This window comes from Mchenga conophoros, linkage group LG16 (assembly GCF_057382185.1).
Source record: "Mchenga conophoros isolate Kocher_MC1m ecotype Shallow Benthic linkage group LG16, M_conophoros_male_GT1.1, whole genome shotgun sequence".
NCBI lineage: Eukaryota > Metazoa > Chordata > Actinopteri > Cichliformes > Cichlidae > Mchenga > Mchenga conophoros.
In genome coordinates this window covers 36988761-37012752 of record NC_140541.1, presented here as the reverse complement: position 1 = coordinate 37012752, position 23992 = coordinate 36988761, and the positions used below count along the sequence as shown (strand labels likewise).

The 23992-nt window shown below is 44.3% G+C and overlaps 1 protein-coding gene across 1 annotated transcript in view; it reads right to left on the bottom strand.

Moving 5' to 3' along the window:
• ptpn4a (protein tyrosine phosphatase non-receptor type 4a) overlaps positions 1–23992 on the bottom strand; it is a 70294-nt gene that overhangs the window by 16597 nt on the left and 29705 nt on the right. Inside the window, exons 3-14 of the mRNA XM_085248450.1 lie at positions 18008–18115; positions 16889–16931; positions 16209–16287; positions 14700–14744; positions 13639–13691; positions 10190–10310; positions 9081–9168; positions 8047–8135; positions 3994–4057; positions 2047–2219; positions 1010–1078; positions 794–928 (exon numbers count right to left, since the gene is read on the bottom strand). Coding sequence (XP_085104576.1) covers positions 794–928; positions 1010–1078; positions 2047–2219; positions 3994–4057; positions 8047–8135; positions 9081–9168; positions 10190–10310; positions 13639–13691; positions 14700–14744; positions 16209–16287; positions 16889–16931; positions 18008–18115 — 1067 coding nt within the window. The remainder of the gene's footprint in view (positions 1–793; positions 929–1009; positions 1079–2046; positions 2220–3993; positions 4058–8046; positions 8136–9080; positions 9169–10189; positions 10311–13638; positions 13692–14699; positions 14745–16208; positions 16288–16888; positions 16932–18007; positions 18116–23992) is intronic.

The window sequence follows — 23992 nt, the reverse complement described above, 5'->3', positions numbered from 1 at the left end:
GAAGATTATTCACCTGCTCTCTGTCATCTTTAAGCCTGCCTTACGATTTCTCCTCATGTAAGGCTGAAAGCCATAAATGGCCATTATGGTCGAGGAGATCCCAGCAGTGCTGCTCAGACTGAAGCCGATGTTTCTCTGGCTGAATACTGAGTTAACAAACGTTGTGGTAAAAGAGGCGGAGCCACTCAGAACCAGCAACGACTCTTGAAAAACTCGTTATCACCCACCAATTAATTCTTGACAAGTTCAATAAAAACACAAACAGGTGTCCAAAAGGAGAGAAAGAAAGCAGAAGTTGGACCAGAGCCTGGTCTGTTCTCTCCACAGTGAAGCAGACTTTTACCTGCAGAAATACAGCAGTTTTATTTACTTTATAAGCTTCTCGTTAATCTATAATAACAGAGCACAAGCTGACCTGAAAATAAACACAGCCTCAGCCCTGTGAGAGAGGAGTGGACGGGAAATATCCGATATATCCTGACGAAGGAGAAACTCCTCATCAGTGAACGTGCACTTTAACATTTAGTTTTCTTTACAGGTGAAACTACGCAGTGATCTTGAATATTGTTTAGGGAAAGGGTGGGGGAGCTGCAGGTTTTAGATGTGCTGGGATGAACACACCAGACTATTTTCTTTTCCCACATCGGCACAATCTGACATGGACTTTGCACCAGCAGCTGGCAGGTGAACATTTGGGCTATCACATCTCTGCTGTCTGAATCCCAGATAAGTCCAGGTCTGCGGGACATAGGTGAAGAGTTACGGAGACAGCTGAAGTGTACTCAGAACTCACTGATTGGGCGTGCCGGGCGGGGAGCGAGTGGGCAGGCTCTGGGTCTCCAATCTCTCGTCCGATAGGCTGTTCCTGCTGACCGACTCCCAGTCGGTTCCACTCACCAACTTCCTGGCCAGCGGCTTGCTGGGTGACCTGCTCAGACAGACGCACTAACTCAGCGTTGCACAAAATCAACATGAATCATCAGCTGACCATCAAGAACCCGAGAATTACCTGGCAAACACTCTGTCCTTGATGCCTTTCTCCTTCCCGTACTGCACAGACTGCACCTCCGTCCGCCCGCTGAAGACGACAAAAACAACTCTTAAGTTTAGGACAGTTTCAAAAAGCAGCTATCGAAGGTTTTCTGTGACAAATGTGATAAATCCATAAATGCATATCGATTTTATTTAACACAACAAGACCGTGCTGCCTTATTCTAATAACGAGAGGCACTTCAGTGAATTAGCTCCTCCGATCTTTAAGAAATCTAAACACCATGAGCTGCCTGCCAACCAGTAACAAGCACAGCATATTTCATCTTCTGAAACAAAGTTAATAAGATTTTTAACAGCACAAATTCACAATTCAGGTCTGTGCTTATTGAAAAGTCAGTCAATATCTCAACCACTCGCACTCAGCGGAGCCAAACATCAGACGAGCCTAGCTCACGTTGCATCACTGCTGCTCAATAATGCATCACAAGACCTCCAGCTCTCAGTTCAGCTCTCGCTCACATTTCATAGAAAAAGGAAACGAAAAACATGGCGCCAGTGAAGTGAAACAAAGTTGACACAGTGCAATGTCATAAAGCAGCGAGGAGAAAACCTCATTTTATTTTATGGTTCCAACTTGAAGTAAAAAACAAAAAACTATCAAACCAAACGGGAAGGAATGCTCTGTCTGAAAGGAGGAGGGCGGCGGCAGCGTGACGGAAAATGAAATGAAATGCACGGCTGGCTCTCACGTGGACACAAACACTTCCCGCAAAACTTGAAAGACAACGGTCGGAAGGCCAAACACGAATTCGGTTACTTTGTTTCAGGCAAACCATGAATAATTAAGCCGTGCTTTTCAGGGGCAAGGTAGTGCGAGAAGGTTCAAAGGCAAACGGCGGCCACTTTCAGCCTCGCAAACTGACGCGAAGGAGGAGGGCCAGACAAAGCATCCACCCACATATCTGTGTGTGTGCTGGACATGTGAGACCCTGGATGCTCAGAGGCTCTCCGGTGCTTCTCTGACAGCTCGTGTTTGTGGCCTGCGGTTCTCACCAGTATCTGAACTTGGAGCCCAGGGTGAAGTAGTAGGCGAAGAAGTTCTTCTGCGGCGGGATGGGCCGCTCCAGCCTGAAGAAGGTGTGGTGCTCCACGCAGGCTTTCCACAGGTTCTTACAGGCCCGGTAGTTGACCATGTTGAAGCCGAGCAGCGTCTCACGAGACTCGGTCTGTGTGCAGCGAGGAGAGGACGGGGTTAGTTCGTGACCTGCTCCGATCATCCATAACTGTTAGCTACAGTAACAAACTGTTGCACATGTTTGCCGCCCTGCTATTACTTTTTATTCTCTACTTTGAGCGATTTCAGACAGGTTCTTTTCTCCTGAATCACAAAGGGCCTTCAGGGGGTGATAACTGTGCAAGAAAGAAACATCGTGTGGCTCAGAGAGCAGCAAAAATCCAGGAAAAGCCCCGTCACACTTCATTACTTTGAGATAAGCTTGTCTTTAGTACTCTGAGTCTATTTCAAACATTTAGCTTGTTAACACTTTTGGTCCGGAGCCAAAAAGCAGAAATAAATAAACAAGAAGCGCTCAGAGAGCACAAACTCCACCAAGGCAGCTTTTAAGAAAACTGTTTTTATTTTCTAGGCAAGGCAAGGCAAATTTATTTGTATAGCACAATTCAACAACAAGGTGATTCAAAGTCCTTTACAGAGACATTAGAAACAAGAACAAATAAAAAGCATGATTTAAAATTGATTAAAACAAGCAAACAAACTAACTAAACACACACATTCACATTCACACCTGTTCGCACGATCTGAACCCTTATCGTAAGGGGAGCTACCAGTCCTTCTGTGGACGAGCTACTTTCTATTTTAAATTCCCTGAATTTAAAATACTCTCTAGACCCAGTCTATATTTAGTTTTCTTTTTAAACGTAAAAGTGCGAGCTTTTGTTATCTGCACTGCTGAGTATAATTATTATTGATGTGGATATAGTGCATTCATTCAAAATACAAACATACTAAACTAACATTACTATGACTTTCAAAGTCAGATCAACCAGACTGAACTTGTTGGAGAGGTCAGAGGTCAAATCTGACCTGATATGTGATCATGTCCTTATGTTGAGAATCCACAGCTCGCGTGTTAGAACCACGGTTTCTAAGCTCGAAGGCTTTTTGTCCATCTTCCAATAATAACTCATGAAGCTGATCTTGAAGACCTTGGTGGGTGGAAGGCAAATTTAAACGGCTCGTTAAGATGAGCCCACTCGACACCCCTACAAGATTTATTAGAATTAAGTTTTTAAACTATTGTGTTTACAGACAGAATAATGCACACACAACCAACACCAGAAACATGAGCTTAACTTCAGACGGGCCATGAAACCAAGCTGTTTAGCAACTCACCTACACCCGAGCTCCACCTTCTACCTGACTCAGTGTCTCTGACCTGCGCTGGTCTCATGCTGGCAAATACAAATACTCGTCCTGTGTGCGCTCTCACATGATCAACACTCAAACTTTCCTGTGTATTATAATTTGTATTGTCATCAATAATAACAACTAATCTCCTGAACTATGATCTGAAACACCTGGAATGAAATGTGTTGATACAGCAACAACAACACACTGAAAAATGAGGAAGCTTAACGTCGAATCTTGAGAACGATGCTTGAGAACAGGAGTTGCCAGCGGCTGTAATTGTTTCTTTTGTAATAACGCTGAGCTTAAGATATTACGTCGGGTTTAAGAGGGCTAAATGAGGACAGGAGAGTAAATATTTGTGGTGGAGACAAACATGCTGTTTGTTGTGTTGAAAGCAGAAACACATTCAAGGGTGAAACAACACAAAAGGGAGGGATTACAACAGAGACGCCCAGGACACAGACAGCAGGGGGTTAATCTGATGCTGTCACACACACACACAGAGGTTAACAGGTGTGTGTGTGTGTGTGTGTGTGTGTGTGTGTGTGTGTGTGTGTGTGTGTACTTACTGCCTCTCTTCTCAGCTGGATGAAGAATTGTTTGCACTTGAAGGAGATTTTCACTATTTTCAACCTGGAAGCAGAAAAGCGGAGTTAAATCTTCAGTCCTGAGACGCTGACGTTCCACTTTCAAACAACGCGACACACTCTCCTCTTTTCCACTCGTCACACATTTTCACGCTGCACAACATTTAGCCTCCTCTCTGCTGTCACGTCTGCCTCGTCATCTCTTCTCATTTCCACCCATCCAGCCAAATCTCTGACTTAATTAGTCTGGTGTTGTATGACTGGCCATGAGGGAGGTCTTTATCTTTATCAGCAGGAAAAGCTGGAAAACTTCCTAATGCAGTTAAAAGTCCAAAATTTATCCCCTCATCCACATTTCCAGATTCAAGTCTTTGCCGGGCTAATTCTGGGCCCCCAGCCTTATGTTTGACACCCCTGTCTTAGAGGATACCATTAAGGCTTAAAATTAAGAGCACTGCAGGAAAAAGTACCACAAAACCTACTTTTACTGATGTATGCAGACACTGAAATTATGACCGAGTCCAGAAACCAATACGTGACCACACGGCAGCTACAAGCGCTCAATGAAAGCAAAGCAGGTGAGCCGCGAAAGCTTATTTACAATCAGTGCATCTTTAAACAGACAGCAGTCACAGCTCGTAGACTTGCGTGATGAGATCTGAGTGTACAGATAAAATCCTTTGGGATTGGTCCCACAGTCAGGTGATTTTTAGGGTTTAGTCAAGTTTAGTTTTAAACTGTTGTGGAATATTTACATTTTAAGAAGAAACTGAATTAATTAAATTAATTTGGAGCTGATTCTGGTTCTCATACAGTGCTTTTGTACTCCTGCTTCCTTCTCCACCACAATCTTCTGTAAGTCTGACCCGAGCTCTGAAAAGCAAATCTCTCATTTCTTCTCAGCTGGCTGACTCACGTGTCCTATCAACTGTTCATTTAACCTCTGACCTCCTGCCAGAGCTTGAAGGCGTGGGCTAAAAGACCGTGCCAACACCAGAGAGTCCGAGGCTTTAACCACGCCGATATTACCTCATCAATCTGTGCATTACCTGAAACGCACACGCTATAAAAATGACTCAGAAACCGCACACGCGTGACCACAGTAAGAAAGTCTGCTGATGAGCGGCAGGAGCAGAGTAACCTAATCCCTTCCTCTAGTTTTGTTGCTGCTGTGACTCATCGCTGCTTGCTAAATATATTTTACATACTTGCTCGCACACACACGTGCATGAACACACACACACACCCAGAGCGTGAGTCATGCCCCATCTAAGTGTGGCTCATTTGTCAGGCTGCTGTGAACAGAAATAAGAAAGAGGCAGAAATCTAAATGTCTCTCTTGACCCCTCCTCATCTGACAGATCGATCTGCGATAAGGCAAAAGGGGAGGCGGCGTGAGGTGTGACGGGAGGGAACCGGACGCAGAAACGGCGAGCTTCTGTTAAAGGAGGGCAGAAAGAAGAGGAACGGGAAGAAAAATTGGCGAGCGTAGGCCGAGAGATGCTGTTGACTATAATGTTTCTGCTCCGCTCCCTCCCTCTCTCACACATGGTAGTCAGCAGCTGTTGGGGACACCGCTGTTGGGCTCTAAATTTAGCTCAGACTGGATGCACACGCACACTTCCTTTAGCCTATTTTTCCTCCACTCAGGACGACTTTGCATCAGCTTCTCTCGCTTAAGCGCTCATTCCACGGAGACTTATCCGTAGTCGCTCAAACCGGAAACAGAGTCTTAACCCTACGATTTCATGGTTTGGCTTTCCTGTGGCCCAAATGGAAAGACCTCAGATTTATGAATATAGGCCTCGCAATGTCTGTAATACAAAATCCTTCCATCGAATCAAACTCATCTTAGAAAACCCCCCAAAGATGCACCTACACACACACCAGCCGCTGTGTGAGTGTGTTCAGGATGTATTAAGCCTACACATCTTCCAGCGTTACAGAGGTTTGAGTAGTTCATCTCCCACCCTCAGCACCCATTAACATTTAACCACCCACAATGCTACGGCAGAGAATGGGAGATTTCCAAGAACTGATGCTTCACAGAGAGACCGAGAGCAAAAGGTGATGAGATTAAGTGACTTGGACACAGAAAGAGAGAGAGAAGCAAAAGCAGGACAAAGAGAGAACGACAGAGAGCAGATTTGACGCTATTTTCAGGAAACCTAGTTTCACACAAACCCCCTCCCCCCACTTCCCAGAAAAATCTGGTGAAATCATCTGTATAATTCTAGAAAAGCTCAACAGGGGCTTAAACATTAATATGCCATGTCAATAATCACCATGTGAGGGGTTTCCAAAATATTATGCAGCTCGTTTCTCAGCAAAAAGGGTTCCTGGAAGCAGTACAAGAGGAACTGCAGACCGACAGGCGCAGAGGTGGATTTGTGACAAGAACATCCACCGTTTGATTTCCCAGTTCGGGGCAAATTTGGCAGGAGGAAATGACAGAGTATGAAAATATCAGTGAAGTACGCTTTCTTTCTTTCCCCCAGCAGTGCACCGTTTTTCATCCACATCGGATACGTGCCAGGTTCTCCGCTGGCTGCAGAGCTGCTTTCAAACAACCTTGATCTTTGGCTCCGAGCAGGTGAAACTGCAGCCTCAGATCATAAGCGTCTTTTGGGTTTTTTGATACTCCGAAAATAATAAGTGGAATACACGATGTTTACAGGAATACATACATGTTTCGAAAAGCATATGTAGTTTCTACGTTTTTTAATCTATCCGATTTCCTGGGTGTGCCGAGGCAAAGATTCTCCCCCCTGTGGTGTCCCTCGGGGTTTAGTACCCTTTAGTCCTCTCCTGTTCATCTTGTATATTCTCATTCATCATCAAATTCACTGATAATGCAAGTCATTCCACCCTGACCAACCACTTTACTGAAAGTACACGATGGAGAGGAGTCACCTGTGAATCCCATATGCCACAGGTCCACACAGCCTCAGATTCAGAGTCGTATTTGGACACGTTCTGACCAGAGGAACCTCGTCACATTTTTAAACATATCATGGAGGAAGTCCTCCTTTTATGTAAGTCTACACATGAATTCTTAAAGAACTGGAAACTAAAAGTTCTTATTTCCCTGTTGTGTGGGGGGTGATATTAAGCAATACTACCGGGTAAACAGGTACTAAAGAGGCATCTTTGAGTGACGCCAATCCACGAGGAACAGTCTAGACCAGTGGCGTCAAAAGGCTGGCCCCAAAGGATCTGATCTGCCTGCGCAGAGGAACCTCCCCGGCACTTTCTCTCAATTTGTAAAGCTATCGAGACCGAAAATCACACTGAAACTCGATTTCAACCACAACGGCTCAGAGGTGTCAGATGCTGTCCTTTGCCACAGACTGGCATAGTCTGGTAAGGAGAGCACAGAGGGTTCATCGGCTGGGTATTTGCTGGTGCCCACTCTAAAACCAGTTGGATCCAGTAACATTAAAGGCTTTGTGAAGGGTAAGAAATAAACCAGTCAAGTTCAGAAATCACACCAACATCTGCTAGCAATGGGAAAAGCTCCGTCCAAGCTCAGTGCTCCTTGTATTCTTACTACTTACAAGTCACTTGTAATGTTATGCTATACGACTTAAAACAGGATAAAACAGGTTCTTCCAACCACACAACTCACATTTCAAGTGTTATCACAAAACCCATGACACACAACCACCACTCAACTCTGAACTCTGTTTCCTCCAACTTGTTGTGGTTGTAGTCTGGCTGCCAGCTGGAAGCTATGCTCACAGAGCATCATACTGGCATTCCTGTTACCACCAGAAAGGCAAACACCCTGGAAGTCACGCAGAACTCAGGGGAGCATCCCAGTCATCCTCAGGGATTCCCCAGAGCTCCCTTTGAAACCTCGCTTTAAAAAAAACCATGTAAATCCAGTCATAGCACTACCTCTGTCACTTCTGCTTTTCACGTGTTTCTTACTTTGTGTTGTTGTATTTTAAAGGACACAGGAAAGTACAGAAACTGAGCCCACATACACAGTGATGTCTGTGATCCTCTCTTCTTGACGTGTGGGTCACTCACCATGGGAAATAGTTGATCCGTACCCTGTTCTTGTAAATCACAATTCCAGCAGACATCACCCCGAGGAGAATCTCTGTGTTACTCTGGTCCTGAGGAGAGGAGAGTGGGACAGGTGAAGGAGGGCGTGGTAAAGGTGGAGGCAGGTGGGAGGGAGGAGAGTAAAACTGGCTTCCTCACTGATGTAAACCAAGTATGTGTTCCTAAATCTGACACAGAGTCACAGTTTTAAACTGAGCTTCATGATTATAGCTCTCATACGCATTTCATACTTTGCCCGTCACATTTAATCCACGCTCGAGTCCCGTTTGTACATCCCATAATAACACACCTGAAAAATCACTGCTCTCATTTCCTTCAGCAGCTGGAGCGCCACTCTCTACTGCCTCAGCTAGAAATTACAACAGGCTAGAGCAGCTCTTAAGTTAGCATGGGAGTGTTTTAGCTCGCTGCTGTGAAGTGAAACTACATGAATCTAACAGAATGCAGATGAATTAGTCAGGAAGCTCGTGGATAAAAAGAACTGCATCGCAAATACGGATTAAATGCTGGTTTTCCTGCTCTGCTTCTATGTGTTGGTGTCATGATGAGAGCTGAATGCCAAAGTGTGGCATTTCTGCAGGGTGTGGGCAACAACGTCAGCTGTACACGCTGCAGCTCCACAGACCTGATCTCAGTCCCAGCACAGACGTGATTGGCTCTGTGAAAACAGTGTACGAACCACGTTGTGACAGCGGGAAAGAGGGAAACCTTTTACAGATTAAAACGTTGTGATATCAGTTTTGAGCACAACGGCTGAGGGTGGGTCCGGACTCTGGATTATCACCTAACTGCTCGCGGTTGCTGTGGGGGGGAGGGGAAGGAAGCAAGACGGCTAGAGTGAGATCGCAGACGCTGGACATGTCTGACAGGCCTCCGAGCTTTGGTGGAATTAAAAAAGAAATAAAAATGTTGCAGGTGATGAACCGTAATGCTCCAGAAGCAAGGACAAACTCTTCGTAACACAGTCTTTAACACACAGGCGTTAACAGACTTACCCTTGCATAGTGCAGCTCTACCCCATAGAGCTCCAGCGTGCGTGCTGTGTTCAGATAATTAAACTCTGACTCGGCCGGAGATAGACCGCTGAGAGAGAGAGAGGGGAAAAAATAAACAGAGTGAGAGAGGGTGAAGCAGCCGTCGGGAGGCCGTGCGGAGCAGCGACGACGACGCGGTGTGTGTTAGACATATGGAGGCGGAAAATACACAAAGAAAAGCAGCAAACAAACGAGCCAGGCAGAAGGAAAAGGTCATTAAACCTGCAGCATGTGAGCCATATGTGTGCTTTTATACAGGGACAGTAATCAGTCTTTCATATTTCTACTGTATTTGGTAACACCTTATAATAAGGGTCCATGACTAACAATGTAACACCCCTGTAATCAAATTACAAGTAATTAAATTTACCTGCAAACGCTCAAAAGGTTGTCGTAACCGGTCAGGGTTTGACAGGAAACAAAGAAATAATGATACTGCAAGTCTGCTCAAGGATGCATGAGTAATTTTAAACATTGCATAACTACAGGTATTTTATAGAAACCAATTATGATGCAAGTGATTTTAAGTATTGCATCATTTCTTGATAATGTTGCAGAGGAACAAACAATATTTCCCCATCTTTCATCATGACTGAATTCTAAGGTTCAGTGTTATGGATTAACCTTTGCTTAACCTCGCCTAACTTCCAGGTACATTACAGGGAAGCAGAAACTCCTTTCTGTACACTCCTTTTGTCAGTTTAGTTTGAGCAGCGATCATGAAAGAAAAATAAATTAAGCTCCAAAGGTTGATTCTGTTCATCTGGACGAAGCGTTTACAGTGGGAGAAACGTTTCGTCACTCATCCAAGTGCCCAGCCCACTGAGGAAACAATGGGCTGGTTTCAGTCATTCGACTGTACCTACATTTAAGTGTTTGCAGGTAAATATAAATAACAATTAAATCTGATTTAATTACACGGGAACCACGCCCTTAGTCGTGGCCCGTAATATACAGTATGATGGTGTAGGTGCTGAAAATCAACATAAAGAACCAATTTTCGATTTTCCGCCTCCACATGCAGGAAACTGTACCAAATCACAGGTGTGTTGTAGCGTGTCTCAGCGTACCTGTGCTGCTGGTGATGTTTGGCGACCTCTTTGTGAAAGTCTTGAGGGGGGTTTGGGATAAAGGAGTATTCAGACAGATAGCCCGGACTATGCTCTGCTTCACTGTAGTCCCCCAACTCAGCTAGAAAGAGAAGAGAGACGCACGTTAGGCTTCAGGATGTTCAGTTTTTCCCCATTCTTGGCTCAGACATATCCATCTGTGGGAGTGGATATAACCGTCTATTGTCAACTAGCCCCACCCAACTGCTGTTCAAACCTTTTGATTGAGAGGGGCAGCCAATCAGGAACAAGTTGGCAAAAGAGTTTGTTTTAAGACGAATAAGGATTATTTTGAACACTTAATCATGCAAAGCTACTTTGGTGGAGTCACTAACTCTAAGTACTAACTGTGCACTTAGTTTTACAACACATCAGGAGGATGTTTGTTAATAACATCAAATGACCTCATCATTCGACACGTAAAATATCTTAAAGCGACCTTTTCTGTTATATACACTGTCACAATTGGGGTTTCACACTAAACACATTAAACTAAGTGTGTGAAGAACTTTTGCTCTGCCTCTGAGCCCAGAAACCCCGCCCACCAGATGTTTCAATATTCTGTCAGGAGGGGCAGCCAATCAGAAGAGCAGTGAGAGAGTCATTAAAGGGAGAGGAGCTAAATCTGCTAGTTTCAGACAGAGGCCGAACTAAAATACTGCAATAAGCCCCAGTAAAAAGCAAATGTGAAACATCACAGAGTTGGAAATGGGAATAGCTGGCATCCTTCAAAAACAAAACATTAGTAACAGATGAGTGCAATGATAACTGTCAGATCTCTGATAGCTTTCAAAGCGCTCTAAGATGAAGAGCTCAAAGTGAATCCAGCGAGCTCACTAGGCTAAAACCATCAATTCACTCAAGCAGTCTCTCGACTAACCTACAAACCTGGTGGCCAGAGCATATTGGCCAACCAATCAATTCTAGCTCTCCCTTTTATTGATGTGTACACACCACCAGGGACGCGTGTGTGCGGTCAATAGCTCGTTTCATACAGTAGTTTAAGGTTAGTTTTATTTTAAGCTGCAGTTCTTTCTTTACCAAGGTTCAGCGCGAAGGTCAATGAACCTCAAAGACTCGTCAACCTGATCTTTCTTTGTGGATCCATCTCTTGATGTGAAATCCATACTCAGCTGCCGATTGGCTCAAAGTGGGAGATACTAGCTTGAGCTCAAGGGTCTTATAATGATGCTACTGATGATTTTACTCACGTTGCAGGTAATTTAATAGAAGTGTGTATATGTCAATGTGGATACTTGTGTTGGTACAAGTTGCGGTAAGATTAGGATGATATTCAAATTCTTTTGAACTTTTTGGTTTTCAGGCAGTCATTTTCTGCCTTTTTTTCTTTCAGAGCTTTGGAGTTGGATTTAGAGCTGTGAGTACAGCATTTGGGCTGAGCTAACTGAATTAGCAGCATAACAGCTGCTACGAACAGTTTTTCCCCAAAAGTGAACATGTATCTTCATAATCTATGCTGGCACTGAGCGACGTGACGACACGGACCTCGCTACACTCTGTATCTGTGTGTGCGCGCGTGTGTGTAAAAGCAGTAGCAGTGTGATTCAGCTAGACTAGGCCAAATCTGCTCTGTGACCTACATACTGAAGCTGAGGATATTCCCAGCAAAACATGTGATAGAGGAAGAGCGCTGAAAGGAAGAGGGAGGCAGAGTGGAACGAGGTAAGAGAGGGGGTTTATGAGCGCATAAATCGGTGGAGGAGGGGCTGAACATCGACTGCAATGGCCTAGTCTGCAGGTCTGCATAGTAATGAACAGGTTGCAGTCAGTGGGTTTTACAGTTATAGTGGTTAAATGAGGCTCCAGAACAGCTAAAGTAAGGCACAAGGTGATCACATCAAGCCAAGTGCAGAAGTGGATTTAACAGATCTGATTAGACAGAGAAACTTGATTATTATTTAATTTTTTTATATCAAATTCCCTTGAGAACGGCTGGATTTGAAATGCTGTTAGTGACCGAGTCGTATGTGCTTTATTGCATAAAGCTTGATTTACACTTGTGTGCTGAACCTCTGCTTTGCTGTTGGCAGCAGAGCATCTGCACTGCTCTGCCATCACCAGTGAAACTGAGCTAACTGTGTTGAGCCTGAAGCTAATAAATATTGAACAACAGCTACTGAAATGCATGAAAGGGTGAAGCGACTGAGTCTATGCACGCATCACCAGAGCAATGAAAACCAGAAAATAGCCTGGTCCCACTGGCGTGTAGTGTACTGACTATTGCATCAGCATTCTAAGCTATACAGCTGCATGCTTCTATTTAATGGAGTGTGCTAATACGTGTTTGCTGTATATAATACCACCAAGCTGACCCGTTACAACTGCTGCAACAGTACATTGGCACGTGACACTAGAGGTTTCCACGTAAGACATTCCTGAGTGACGGCCGAGCAGCTACAGGATCCAGGCCAACGTTCTGTTGAATCCATCGGTTGCTTCCATCCAGCAGCACCTTGTAGGACGGTCGAGAGGTAGAAGATGTCCAAACCACAAAGCAGATATCAGACGTTCCTGTGTTCCCTGGTTGGCTTGCTGAACTGTTCTGGGTGCTCCAGAGTTAAATCCATCCAACCGGGCTCTGAGGCTCTTACTGAGTGGCCGTGTCTCTGAGCCATGCAGGGTTACAAACATGGACATCGGCTTCTCTGGTGACTGTTTCCATTGTGGTTTCCATATAACCTCCATGTCTCCAGCAGCTCGTCGACCATCAGCTTCTGGTTTAAGGTCATCAGTTTCTCAGATGAGGAAACTCGGGTATGAAATCGCCACAGTGTCCTGTCCAGTATCTGGTATTTGTCACAATTCAATTAATTTAAGGCCCTCTTTAAAATGGGGCCTCAACGGCGTCAAAAAACACGCTCAAAGAGCCTAAAATGCTCTCACACGGCAAAGTGAAAATCTCCTTAAAAGTAGTCTACGACACAGAACCGCAATAACAAAGAAAAACGCTTTAGAACTGTGGCAGCACATCATGGGAGAGGGTGAAGAAAGAAAAACCTTCAGGTAAAACATCTCATGTTGAGAGTCTAGTTTATATATTCTCCCCGTTTGATGCACCCACAGCGTCTCAGAGCGGACGGAGCTGGCGCCGTTGCAGAGGAGCGCCGTCGCAGCAGGCTTTCTCACCACTTTCACCTCTGCATGTTATTTATGAGCAGCCATTTTTGCAAAGAGAAGCCACAACCTCATCGAATATTTATACCACTGGTGTTAATATCAAATATCAGCACGTGGCTTAATTGAAATGTAATGGCTTCAGAGCAGCAGTTATAAATGCACTCAGGCAACCACAGTCATTACATTTAAGAGCGTGTGCAGCTAAAGACAGTCCTAATGAATTGCCTTTCCATTATTAAGTAGAACTGGAGCACCGAGGGAGCGCTACTTACATTGCACGGCGTAGGAAGCCAGCAGCGCGGCTGTGTTGTGAGGACAGGGCAATCTGGAAGTCGAAGGAAGATGCGCACACACACACACATTCACACAGATTAAACAGACGTTTCAGCCTTGGATCAATACAAAAGTTATTACAGTTCATTTCAAAGAGCAGAGATTAGCTATCATCAATAACAGCAACAGAAATGTGGAGGGGGAAAAATCTATTCGAGTTTGTGTGAAGAACCAAGTAAGAGGAAGCAGCGAGCCTTATATTCACTGACAAAAAGGATAATGAGCGTGTCGTGAGTGCTTGTACGACTGCCCAATGAGCCTACGTGCGCTGCATTAACTCATATTTCCTCCAGTCACCCACATCTTGGCTTTAAAGCAGGACCCACTGTGCAACAATCAGAAGGCTGCTGAGGTGTCAACCTCGATTTCACTCACGCACAACGCCATCTGATCTATGGGGTCGAACAAATGCAACCATCGCATAATAATGCCCTCGTTTTCCCTCCACGAAGAAGAGGATGCTCACCTGTGCCGATTTCTCACGGTTAATGAGCGTTTAATGAGAAAACGCCCCGAAATGAACGCAAGGTGACTTTTATTTTTACCTCTGTGTGTTTTTGGAATTAAACTACAGCACGACTTTTACATCCTTCATGATTTAAAGAGCTTGTGTTGATCTACAAATATTTAATAATGAATTCACGACTTTCAGAGGGCCGAACTATTCTCTTTGGCAGGCCGTACCTGTTCCGCGACCCACATGTTTGACACCCCCGGCTTACAGGGGAGGGGAAAATTAAAGCGGCTTGTTTCAGATGACCTACGCTGCTGCACCAAGGCCCAGTAACATAAAAATACGGATTAACTGTAAGTCATGCAAAGTTACCCTGGTCAAAAATAAAACATGGGAAATGCCCTTTAAAGTGTAGGCTTGTTAAAAATATCTGCATAAATGGTTCTCATGCCGTAAACACACCTGTATGAGTGCATTTGGCCTGAGGCAGAATGCTCCACCTAGTTGAGTCAGCAACACTGTGTACACAAAGAACAACACACTCACCTTCCAGTTAATATATCCTGTTTGATCTGCAGAAAATACTGGTACCTGAGGGGGAGGAACAGAGCATCAGGACAAGTCATCAGTGAAACACCAGCACAGCTGCAGTGATACTGTCATGTAAGGACGAGCACACAGCACTGGCCTGGTGGGAACATTATCACAGTTACAACTTCTGCGGGATGGATGTGAAGTGTGTATATATATATATCTATATATAGTTTAGGTTTCAAACCTGAGCGTGAACACTGTTAAGGTTTTTCTGTGTACTACACTGCTGTCAGGAGTGCTTGTTAAACGTGACTTGAATGTACAATGCATCAGACGGGCACGTCAGATCCAAGGCTCTCTATTCACTTTTACAAGCTCTGTGCAAAACCGAGATAAGGCTCAGAGAGGCTGAAACGATCTCTGCAGAGCTGCGATCGCTCCTCTGCACGTGCACAAAGCAGACAGTGGATTTGCAGAACATTTTCTCTTAGAAAAAGATGCTTTTTAAAAATATTTCTTGATCTGCATTAAGAGAGAAAATACAGCTCAGATCCAGAGAATCAATTTGCTGTTTTTGGGGTTAGGGTCACTGTTTTTAAATCTTTTTATTCTTCATGCCAGAATTTTTGAAGAATCAGAGAAAAACCGATGTGGGCGACCTTAAAAAACTTCAACTGTTTATTTCCTTCACTTAAGATTAAACGCATACGTCACATATTTTGTACAGATTCACTTAACAGAATGACATTTTTGGGGGGGAACTCCGGGACTGTACTGATGTTTCCTGCTGTGTGTGGCTCAAAAAAAGCATCTCAACCAGTACAGGTATCTTTCTCCTATTAAAAACTGCACACAGTGTTTCCCTTTAATGGTCTGCAGCCAGGTCAGATTTACTAAACGGGACAAAACAGCGCTCAAAGATCGCTTCATTTCAGCATCAAGCATCAAGAGTTCCCACCTTTTACACGCAATCAGACAGTACTCTGTTTTATTTGTTTTGTTTTTTTAAATGCCAAACCCCAGTTTGGGATGTCCCAACACGTAAACCTGTCCCTAAATCTTCTGGACCAAGAAAATCTCTTTCTTTGCTGCTCAGACTGAAACACTTCAGAGCATCAAAGTTGACTTTTTTTGCATTAGCGTGTTTAAACACCTGCTACTACAAGAGCTACTGATGGTGTGTGTTTTGTTGATGCTGATGCCATTACTGACGACTGACCCTGAACGCAGAACTAACAAATCTACAGAAACATCATTTCCATTGCAAAGCTCCTGCTCGCAGAGATCACTGCTCCGTTTCTGAATGAAACGACATCAATACAGCGAGTTCGAGTTGCTCTGCTTTGATTAGCACTTTCTGTGACGCTCAGTCAAATGACAAAAACACTTCATTCATTGTGAGGAGCGGATCTCGTTTACAACTGAGCCTTTATTCCTCTGTTAGTGAACTTTAATGTCAGCGTTTAACAAACCGAGTGGTTGCTGCTGTTCTTAGCCTGTCGTGTTGTTAGAAACTCTTACCGTGTGTATTCTTCCTGAAGTTTATTGGGGTCTGTGACAAAGAATTTGACTCTGAAGCTTAAGTTATGGGGAGACCCTCCTGCAGAAACAGAGACGAGCAGTTAGAGGGGAGAAATGTTCATCGGAGAGTGTCAGTCTGTGATATAAATGAACATGTGCTCTCTATTCAGGGGCTTCTTTAGGAAACATTATGCATGTGTATTTTTGTTTAGTGATGCAGATAATTAATAATAAGTGTAAAACACACACGTACGCTCATGCTGCTTAAGAAACAGAGCTGCAGTGTTTTTTGTCAATGAGCCAATCGACATGAAATAAAGTTGAAGCGCAGTTCAAACATCGCTGGAGGAGGACTGCAGATTCCACTCAAGCTTAATTGTTCCACACGTCACATATTATATTACTCGTTACTAAAAACAAGAGCGGAGTTGAAATTAAGTTTAATAACGGCTCAAAGCACAGGCAGAATTTTAAATGGCAGCGTGGACGAGAGACATCAGCCTCAGGTGGAGAGTGGATTTTTAACCATTGCTGGGACCACGCTGCACGCTGCAGCCTCAACCAGCTGGGAAGAAAATTAATAATAAAAATCGTGTAATGAAGTTTGACTTGAGTGAACGTGTTTGGCTGCAGGATGAAGTGAATTAGCTGAGCTGGTGTGTGCGGAGGATTTCACATACTTTTTAACTGTTTCCTGACGGGCTTATTGGGATCCAGCCAGCGCTGTAAAATATTGATAGAGAGACACTTAGAGACACCATGAAGTGTGAACACACAACTTCAATTATTTACCAGTGGCCACGCACACGCACGCACGCACGCACACACTGATCATTACTCGCAGGCAGACATGATTTAATTTCATCACACTGGCCCTTAAACAAGCTCTTATCAACTCCCAACTTTCCCAACAAAATACAGGATCAGCACAGTTTAAATTTGCTTTACATGAATCACTTCTTTAGTAAACACATGTGACCTAACTTACCAAAAAGTCAAACTATAATGAAACTAGCTAACCGAGTAAGGCGGCAGGAGGCGGGTCTGTCGTGTTTTAAAGATCAAATGTAATTCTATTAAATCCCCTAAAAACACAGCACCATTAAACTGATACTGGTTTCTCTCAGGCGTGCTTCACAGAGACCGGTCGGCAACCTCCTGGCAACGACTGGTTGCTAAGGTAAAGTGAGCATTCCGTCATTGGCTGCTAGCAGTCGCTAGGTGAAATTGGTTGCTAAGAGACATAAGATGCTGCACTAAAAACTCTTTTGTGATTTCTGTGGCTGTTATCAGGTCGTCATCGGGTTGTCATGGCAACTGGTACTGTACTTTGCATGACTATTTGAATGTTAAAGTGAAATTTGCACCTTTTTAAACGTGTTGGTTGCAGCAGTCAGGTGAACTTTTACTTTGAAGGCAAACCTTCTGTAGTGCTAGTCTTTAAAGACTAGTCAGCCACAGCAATCTGCAATCGATCAAAGCAATCGCGAGGAGGATTTTGGTGCAGCGCCCTCTTTGCAATCAATGTTACACAGTGACAGCTAGGAACCACTCACCACAGGTGTTCAGAGCGCACGGAGGATCACAGAGGATCAGTCTATTGGCCTGCGAGACTCAAACTTTAGGCTGATAAAGTTTAATTTGCTGCTGATCTTTACCCAGCAACACGTTGCATAGTTTCAGTGCCCATCAGTGCTCCACAGAAGTGCCGATCCCTGAGTGAAAAGAGTTCTCTCACACACACACACACACACACACACACACACACACACACACACACACACAGCTGTCATACTAACTGGTGCATCTGATGAGTCGTCAGTCAGGTGCAGGCCAAAATAGTCCCTCTCGGTCAGCTCCAGGTGCTTGAAGACAGCATCCAGCAGCACCTGGCCATTATCCGACTTCTGCAGAGAACAAAGGAAAACACGGTCATCCACGCTGAGCTTTATTTACTACCAACATATAATGATAGACAAAAGTTGTATACACGATCTCCTTGATTCACCTTCCTGGAAACAGGTTTCATGTGAGAGTCACTGATGTTGACAGGTTTAAAAAAAACAAAACAAGAAACAGAAACTGCCCATCTGCACTCGAGCTTCCACGAGACGTCAAGATAAACATCAGTTTCAAGCGAAGCGGTGAGCAGGTTTCGTTTACAGATGGTTTCTGATCAGGATTAAGGAAGAGGAAAGGGGGGATTTCTCCCTAAACACAGAGTCCACAGAGAGCCAATTAAAAGGCTGTAAAATGTGAGAAATCACTTATCAAACGCATCATTAATATCACATCATTTCCTGAGAAAACAGCGAGGGTGAGAGGAGAAGCCACGGGATCACAAGTGGGGCAGAAAGTCACACCTGATCTGCTGCAACTTTAAGAGGAGGAGGAGGAGGCAGGGCACAAATGTGTGGCTCCATCAGAGCTCCCATGGGAGAACACACACACACACACTCCCCTTTGCCCTGCTGACACAGTTTTACAACGCACTGTTTGTGTGTGTGTGGGGCAAACAGACACAATGTTAGCTGACAGTTGACATGTTGACATGGCAGCCCTCTAGGACAACTTGCATGTGTGCAATCTACTAATGTCAAAGCCTTGTTATGTGTGAGTTGCTGGTGTACTGAGAGAACTGGTGACTTTTTGGCCTTTCCAGTCACACTCAGGTGAACATGAAAAATTCAACATGGCTACATTTAAAAGAGGAGCGCTGCAGAGAGGAAAACCTGTGGACAAAGCCAATTTGGTCAGAACATTGTCGAAGGTGATCGGTTAGGCTTTCCTTGTCTTTGTCGAGTTACGTGCTCATTGCTTATTAGAAGAAGTTTAAAATAAGGACGTGAAGAGAGGATGACCACATTAGGGATATCCCCTAATAAGAAGCCCACCAATCAGAAAAATAAGAAAGTGTTATCAGGCAGCATGAGCTGGAAACGAGCATGAGCGGTTTAATTAAAAAATATTTATCTGCAGTTTAATAATGCATTAAAACCTGGTAAACAACTGTTTACTCCAGTAGCAAATTCATATTTCACTGCGTCAAACGGCCCTTTTGTGGCTGCTGTTCCTCTAAAGCGCACCCGAGGCTGCCTCCCATATTAAAGAGCCCAGATTGACATCACCGATAAACACGTTTCTAGAAACAGCTTTGCTACCAATAATGCATTTACCCTTCATCGCAAGTCTGCAGGGATGATCATTTTTGCCATCACTCATCTGCTAACAGGCAGACGCATCCTGGTTTTAGCCGATAGCTGCTCGAGTCACCGAAGCGGACCTCATCCCTGCTTTCTGTGATTTTAATATGAAATATGGGCTAAACATGGAAGACAAGTGGGCTGTCCTTCATCCATATTTTGTCTCTTCCTGAATTCATGTGTTAACCAACAAATGAAACATGTTTTCCTCAAAATCAAACAAAGTGTTCTTAGTGTTGATGGACAGGCTGACAGATGAGGTCGGGCAGGAGTCTCTGTGGACTATGATGCGTGCAGACAACACTGATCTGTAGTGTGCATCGGGAGCAGGTGGAGCTTGAAGAGGTGGAGGTATGCACTAGAGAGAGGAGGAAACAATCCAAAGCAACTGTGGTGAACAGGAGAGTACAGGCAGAGTGGAGCTGGAGGAGACGAGTGTCTGGGGAGCAGCAGGAGGCACAAGATGGCTGTGATGCATGGTTTGGAGACGGGAAGAAAATACAGGAAGAGAAGAGGAAGAGCTCAGAGGAGGTTCATGGACGTAGTGAAGGAGGACAGAGGATGCTGGGGATGGGGTGAGATGGATGCAGATGATCTGCTGTGGCGACAGATGAAGGGAGCAGCGCTTCATCAACATCAAGGCTCTTACATTTCCCTTCCATCATCACCACACCTTAAATTTCGAAAAATGGGGCATTTTAAATCTCTATTAATGCCTCTTTAAATACATTAGAAGGGCTTTTGAAATATACTAATTTTTTTAGGATGATATAAAATCAGTTTTTACATTCTGGCTGCTTTAAAGTATCTGGTGGAAATCCCAAGTGCCTGAAAAGTCTGATGATTACAGCCAGCTGACAGCGGCTAACCGAAAGAATGAGGAAGCTAGCGATGCTAGCCTCTCGTGTGACACTTTCCTTCGGAGACTCTTGATAAACGTGTCTGCTGCCTCCATGAGAAACTCTGTGTGAACGCTTCTCCTTTGTACGAAGCAGCTTTTCAGCTCGATGTGGGAGCCCTCTGTGCACTTTTACACTGCAATCCCAGGAAACCCATCGCCTGTGTGTGTGTCTGTGTGTGAGCGGGCATGCTTGCCTTTTGTGTGTATTCCTGGCTCACTTTTAACAATGTATGTCTGTTTGCTCTCACAGCAATCGCACATTTGGCTCGTACGCTTTTAGAATACCAGAAGAGACTAGCACCAGCGTGTACACACACACACACACACACACACACGCTTCCTCTGGACTTTTACGCAACAAGCTACACAGACTATGGCAACAGCAGCTCCACATTCTGGATAGACGAGTCAGAAAGAGCAGAGAAATGCAGAAAGACTTTCAAAGAAAAGAAAGAGAATGCAAACGTAAGAAGAGAGAAAGTCACTGAGAGGAAAAGAGAGAGGGAGCATGGAAGAAGAGAAACGGAGTGATTGACGATGCGAGCGGGTGAGACAAACCCTCTTTGTGCCCTTCACCCGCACCGCGGACTGAAACAGTGTCTGTGTGCGTGAGAATGAAGAGAGAGGAAGGAGACATGGTGATAGAGAGCAATCAGAGCACAAGAGATTGGCTGAGAGCAGAGGAGGGGCAGAGAGCGCGAGAGAGAGAGGGGGGAAAAGATGCTCTGATAAGTCTGTCACCCCGAGGGGTTCATCTTCAGGGTTGGAGGGGAGCGGACCATCGAACATCAAACACTCGGGGGGAAATTCCACTGTTTTATGACAGGTTAACAAAAAATGTGACATTTTTATTGAAGTCCTTCCACAGGAAACAACTGAGTGTGTCAATGTGTGTGTGTGTGTGCATGAGCGTGTATTCATATCTTTGTGGGGACCAAAAATAGGAAGTTTATTATATTTATGGGGACCAGAATCCCAGTCCCCACGAGCTTGAAGGCATTTTTAAGACTCCAAATGTGGTTTTAGTGACGGGTTACAGTTGGGTTAGGCATTCATCTTTCATGGTTAGGGTAAAGCTGCAGAGCTGCTTCAGTGACAGACTGCTGCATCCTAGATGCATGAAGGAGCGTTTCTGCAGGTCCTTCCTCCCTGCAGCTGTCAGACTGTACAATCAGAACTGCTCCCAACAAACATAGATGTTTACATCTGCGCTGTAACTGCAATAAGTTAATCAACCGATTCGCACTACAACCTGCTTTGCCTCTTATCTGTAGCTATTTTTATTTAATTTAATAACTGTACAATACTCTCTGTATATAGTAACCACTTCCTGTGTACTGTTTGTTTGTATATCTGTCTTTTTGGCTGCTGTTACAACCAAATTTCCCCTTCTGGGACAATTAAAGGATTATTCTATTCTATTCTAAAAGCTCGGGAAAGCATTATGTCAATTAGATGTCCCCACAAGATGGGTGTGGGTGTGTGTGGGTGTGTGTGTGTGTGTGTGTGTGTGTGTGTGTGTGTGTGTGTGTGTGTGTGTGTGTGTGTGTGTGTGTGTGTGGGTGTGTGTGTGTATGTGTTAAAGAATGACGGAATTTCAGGAAGTATGAGGCAGCTTGTCCAGGCAGGAAAGGAACAACGTGAAGGTGGAGGCGCTGACATCTATAGCCGTTTTCCTTTTCCAGTAAACTCAGCACAGACTTTCAGGATGAGAACCGAGGGACCGATCTGTGATCTCTGCACGTCCGTCCACCTCGCTGAATGAGCAGCACCAGCTCTCGTTTAATACACCGAGTCAACGCCAAAAAGCACGACGGCATGTGATGCACATGTGGTTGCTGGAGTACTTTTCTATGCTGTGGTGTGCTGGGGGAGCAGCACAGCAAAGAAGGACTCATCCAGGCTGGAGAAACTGATCAGGAGGGCTAGCTCTGTGGTCGGCATGAAGCTGGACACTCTGGTGACAGTGGCAGAGAAAAGGACACTAAAGAAACTGATGGACATTATGAACAATGCTGGGCATCCTCTGCACACGGCCATAAACAACCAGAAGAGTCTGTTCAGTGACAGGTTGCTTCTCCCCAAGACAAGAACAGACTTAAAAACTCCTTTGTCCCACACGCCATCAGACTGTTTAACTCCTCTCTGGAGGGGAGAGGGAGGGGAAACAGGAGGACAAAGGAGGGGGGAACAACTAAGCTGTAGTGCCTCTTCACCTCACTGTGCAATACCTTGTGCAATACTTTTGTAAATAGTCAACAGACTCAATACTTGAAATGTGCAATTCACTTGTATTTTTATTTTTTATTCCTATTTATTCTATTTATCCCCTTTGTATATTTTATTTATATTTGTTTCTGTATTTATATATGTATGTATGTATGTATGTATGTATGTGTGTGTGTGTGTGTGTGTGTGTGTGTGTGTGTGTGTGTGTGTGTATATATATTTATATATATATATAACAATTCTGTAACTGTAACTTCGGTCGTTGCTGTGCTTTTTTTGGAAATCGAATTTCCCAGAGGAACCCACCCGAGGGATTAATAAAGTTCTATCTTATCTTATCTTACAACGGAGGTGAAAACTCATCTGGGCAAACAGTGATCTTCATTTTAAAATTAGTGGGCAGCCTTGTTTTGCTAATATTGATTTTAAACAGCCCTAAAACAAAGGACGTCGTGCTGAGGCCAAGAAACATGCGAGAGCGCACACGTATAGCACATCCTGCCCACACATGCAGTGTGACACCTCCCTCACACCTCCCTGGTTTCTAAGCAGCGTGGTTGCATTCACTATTTTGGCTCTTCCAGTCACAGAGGTGGAGCGAACCGTTTACTGTTACGCTCTCATTTTTCTCACCATCGAGCATAACCAACTCCATGAAACTGTCAGCACTACAACAACAACACATGCAAATTCTGCTGTCCTGTCGCTGGCTGCAAAAACCAAAACACACGGAGGAAGTGAGAAGTCGAGAACGAGTGGTTGTTCACTCCATCAGAATAAAATCTCCAAGCTCATCGAATCTTTTTGGCTCCACAGAGAAAAACTGATCAGGAATCAAAAATGACGCATTAATAAAAGAACAGGAATCGCTTCAGAAGGAATTTAAGGGCATCTCTTAAACAGAAACACTGAGTCAATAGAGTCTCATTAAAGGAAAAAAGAAATACAATAACTGAAAAAGGGGAGAGGTGGCAAAAACTCTGCTTGGCCTCTAAAATCCCAATAAAAAAAAGAAAAGCGCAGTTACCAAGCTGAGCTCAACGATGGATCTACACGAACGTCTGGGGTTAAAGAAGCACACTCCAGTCACGCCTGCAGCTGGTTCAAAATGAAACACGTAAATAAAAAGAACAAGCACACCTGTCGTGGCGGTGCTTCACTGCCTGCATGTGCAGAGTCCATGTCAAAGTTTCTGACCAACAGAAACAGAAATCCAAGCTCAGAGGGGGCGGAGCCTGTCCATTATTCCACCTAGTGTGAGCACTTACTCGTTTTTATTTCATAATCGTTTTTATTGTGTGCATACAGCACTTTGTATCTGTCGTGCCTGCATTTAAAGTGCTTTATAAATAAAGTGGGTATGGTATGGAATAATGTTGGGCTAATACTGAATGTCCAAGAGAAATGTGAGCACAATAAGCCCCATTTAAAGCCATTTAAATCAGTTGTAG